This window comes from Lepidothrix coronata, unplaced genomic scaffold (genome assembly GCF_001604755.1).
Source record: "Lepidothrix coronata isolate B3197 unplaced genomic scaffold, Lepidothrix_coronata-1.0 Scaffold24, whole genome shotgun sequence".
NCBI lineage: Eukaryota > Metazoa > Chordata > Aves > Passeriformes > Pipridae > Lepidothrix > Lepidothrix coronata.
In genome coordinates, this window is record NW_016690204.1 from 1,610,030 (window position 1) to 1,613,675 (window position 3,646).

At 58.7% G+C, this 3,646-nt stretch overlaps 1 protein-coding gene across 1 annotated transcript; it reads right to left on the reverse strand.

The window, feature by feature from the left end:
* Positions 1-320: 320 nt before the first annotated feature.
* On the reverse strand, positions 321-3,035 carry FAM173A (family with sequence similarity 173 member A). Its single transcript, XM_017808672.1, has 5 exons — positions 2,829-3,035; positions 2,651-2,755; positions 1,903-2,043; positions 1,382-1,432; positions 321-806 (listed from the first exon to the last, which is right to left on the reverse strand). Exons 1-5 carry the CDS (start codon positions 3,033-3,035, stop codon positions 618-620), a joined length of 693 nt encoding a protein of 230 aa, XP_017664161.1. The 3' UTR covers positions 321-617.
* Between the last annotated feature and the right edge of the window lie 611 nt (positions 3,036-3,646).

Consider the following 3,646-nt stretch of genomic DNA (forward strand, 5'->3'; position numbering starts at 1 on the left):
CAACCTGGGCTAGTGGAAGGTGTCCCTGCCCATGGCAGGGGGGTTGGAACAAGGTGATCCTTAAGGTCCCTTCCTACCCAAACCATTCTATGATCCTAAGATTCTGTGGTGGGAAAACCCTTTTTTCTCTGTGTTTGAGTGGAAAATGGAATGTCACACAGATGAGAGGGCCAAGCTGATCCTTCAGGGAGGTGAGCTGGACACACTCCCTCCTGTGTTACCTTCAAAGGGACAGTGGAGCAAAGCCAGAGTCCAGGACCAAGGCATGCTCTGGCTCCAGGACTGTCCTGCAGCTCAAAGGCAAACCAAAAACCTCAAAGGAACAACCAACCAAAGATTTATTTTGAAAAATTAAATAAAGTAGTAAACATACAGAGGCACTGGAGCTTTAGTCCTTAAATCTTGTGTTAATCCCAGGACTTCTGGGTCTGAGTTTCTCCTCCCTTGCTTCTCCCAAACTCTTTGGAAAACTGAGTGACTGCCACCCTGCAAGTCCCCAGGACAAATCCTGGCCAAGCACTGCTGTCCTGAGCTGAGCCTAGGGCTGGAGAGGCTCTGACCCTTAATGCCAGGCTTAATGAGGCTGGTGTTATAGACTGAGCTTAACCAGGCTGCTGTCAGACTGGGCTCCCCTGGGCGCTGCTCTGCGCTGCTCGACGCACCTCCTTCATATCATAGGCCCAGACCTGCTCCAGCCCCTGCCCCAGGGTGCTGCTGGGAGTCCAGGACGGGAAGGGGAAGCGTCCAGACACCACCCGGGCCCCGTCGGGGAGTTCTGCCAGGAGCTTCGTGGCCAAGGGAGGTTTCTGGGGAGAGAAGAGCCAGGGCCAGGTAACCTTAGGACACGGTCAGGTAGTGGCAGTGCCACCAGGGATCACAGGGCAGCTTCTGGTGGGTCCCGAGCAGGGGCATCAAGCATTCAAAGCACAGGGCTGGTACTGGCCCTGTGTAAGGCTGGGACTAGGAGTAAGTGATGAGCAACAGGACAAGAAGAAACAGCCTCAAGTTGTGCCAGGGGCGGTTTAGATTGGATATTGAGAACATCTCTTCATGGAAAGGCTGGTCAGGCCCTGGCACAGCCGCCCAGGGCAGGGGTGGGGTCAACATCCCTGGAGCAGCCACGTGGATGTGGCACTTGGGGACATGGGTCAGTGGTGGCCTTGGCAGTGCTGGAGGAATGGTTGGATTGATGATCTCAGAGGGCTTTTCCAACCTTAACAATTCCATGGTTTCATAAATCCCGCTGCTGCTGCTGAGCACCAAATCACTCGCTCACAGAAATGCCCACTTGGCCTTATTCTGTCCCAGATCCTCTCTCTATTCCAAGAAAAGCCTCCTCGAGCTCCCCCTGAACAACTCAGGATGTGAGGGACCAACTTACCACGCTGGGGGCCAGGAACACAATCACATTGTTGCAGTCGGAAAGATCCACCTTAAAAGGGAAGGAAAAGGGGAATGAAAGAAGCAACAGGCACAGGGGAACAGGTGGAACCACCTAAGTGTCCAAGCCTTGTGGGTGATCTTCTGAACCTCGGAGGGTGTAAAGATGCCCCAAAACATGTGGGATGGGGACATGTGGGTGTGAAAGCAGCACTTATTGGAAAACACCTGCCTCCAGCACCATCCCAGAAACACATTCCCTGAGGGATTCTCTCCAGTCAGGCTGGGGGTACCTGATGTTAGCCTTAGAAGCTCGTCACCGTGTCAGCAGCACACAGACCTCTCCTCAAAGCTGCTCCACGAAGGAGCTCTGCCATCCCCCTGGAAAGTAGGGTGGTTTTCCACTTCCCTGGAGCGCGTGGGATGGGGAAGCAGTAAGCAGCCACCAGCAAAGCCAGCCTGGAGACGCAGACAGAACCCTGGCCCTGCCCTGGCACAGCCAGACCCTCAGGACACTGTTACCTTCCACAGATCTTCCTTCAAGAAGGAGACCTTCCCGTGGTACCCGGCCCTCCAGGCGCGGTAGTTGGCGAGACACAGCAGCCAGGGATTGAGCTCATAGCCCAGGGCTGGCCTCAGGCCCTGCTTGTAAGCCTCGACCACCTGGAGAGGGAAGAGAGGTGAAACCAAAGGATCTCAGTGTTGAGTCTGGGGGGTGATCCGAGGGGACAGGGGCTGTTGCCCAGCTCCACTCCCTCCCTCCAGCTGGCTCACAGGCAGGGTGACCTTGGTTCTCAGCACCTTCCAGAGCATGCATTCCCACCCTGCTCCCTGCATGTGATGTCTTCTAGGGCTGTCTAGGACCACATACAACTATCTAGGGCCACCTAGGACCACCTAAGGCCACCTAGGACTATCTAGGACCACCTAGGACAGTCTAGGACTATATAGGCGTATTTAGGACCACCTAGAGCTGTCTATGGCCATTTAGGACCATGTAGGGTCATCTAGGACCACCCAGGACCATTTAGGACCACCTAGTTCTGTCTTGGGACCATCCAGAACCACCCAGGACCCTCTGGAACCCCCTATAATTGTCCCATACCACAGCCAGGAGGACCACCCAGACCCACAGCCAGAAGTGGGGCAGCAGATGTGTGTAGGTCTCCCACCCACCCTCCCGGTGAGCACAGGCCCCCCTCCCTGCCCTCCTGCCCACCCTGGGCACCCCAAAGCCCCCTGACACCGCCCCCCCCGTGCCAGCCCTTACGAGCCGTCCATCTCCCGATCCCAGATCCACCGTCTTCCCCGCGCGTCCCCGCAGCAGTGCCAGGGCGTTGGCCACTTGCCGGGGGCTGGAGGGCTGGTAGGGCACCTGGGGGGCACAGGGGGGTCAGGGCGGGGGTCGGGGGGAGGTCGGTGATGGGGGCCGGGGGGTGCCGGGGTACCTGCAGCCGCAGGGGGACGCGGCGAAAGCCGGGCATCAGCACGAGCGCCCAGGTGGCCCAGGCGGCCGCCCCGCTGGCCACGGCCAGGGCCAGCAGCCCCCGCCCGCCCAGGGCCGGCCCGCCCCGCGACCAGCCCGGCTCCCAGCCCGGCTCCCCCGGCTCCCAGCCCGGCTCCCCCGGCTCCCAGCCCGGCTCCCCCGGCTCCATGGCCGCCGGAAGGGGAGGGGAGCGCGGCCGGGCCTTCCGCCGGGAGCGGCACCGGGAGCGGGGGGAGCGTGTGCGGGGCGGGAGCGGGGCTCGGGGGCACAGAGGGGGCAGCGCCGTGTGCGGAGTGAGCGGGGTGCGGATGGTGCGGGGCGGTGTGCGGGGGTGTGTGTGTGAGTGTATCTGTGTCTGTGTGTCTGTGTCTGTGTGTCTGTGTCTGTGTCTGTGTCTGTGTGTCTGTGTCTGTGTGTCTGTGTCTGTCTCTGTGTCTGTGTCTCTGTGTGTGTGTGACAATGTGTGTGTGTGTGACAGTGTGTCTGTGTGTCTGTGTGTAACAGTGTGTGTGTGTGTGACAGTGTGTGTCTCTCTGTGTGTGAGTGTGTGTGTGTGTGTGACAGTGTATGTGACTGTGTGTGTCTATGTGTGTGTGACTCTGTGTGTGTCTGTGTGTGTGTGACTGTGTGTCTGTGTGTGTGTGAGTGTGTCTGTGTGTGTGTGGTGTGTATGTCTGTGTGTGTCTCTGTGTGTGTGTGTCTCTCTGTTAGCGTGGCTGTGTGTCTTTGCACAGCTGTGCAGCTGTGTTTGTGCAGAGTTGTGTGTGTGTTTGTGCATGG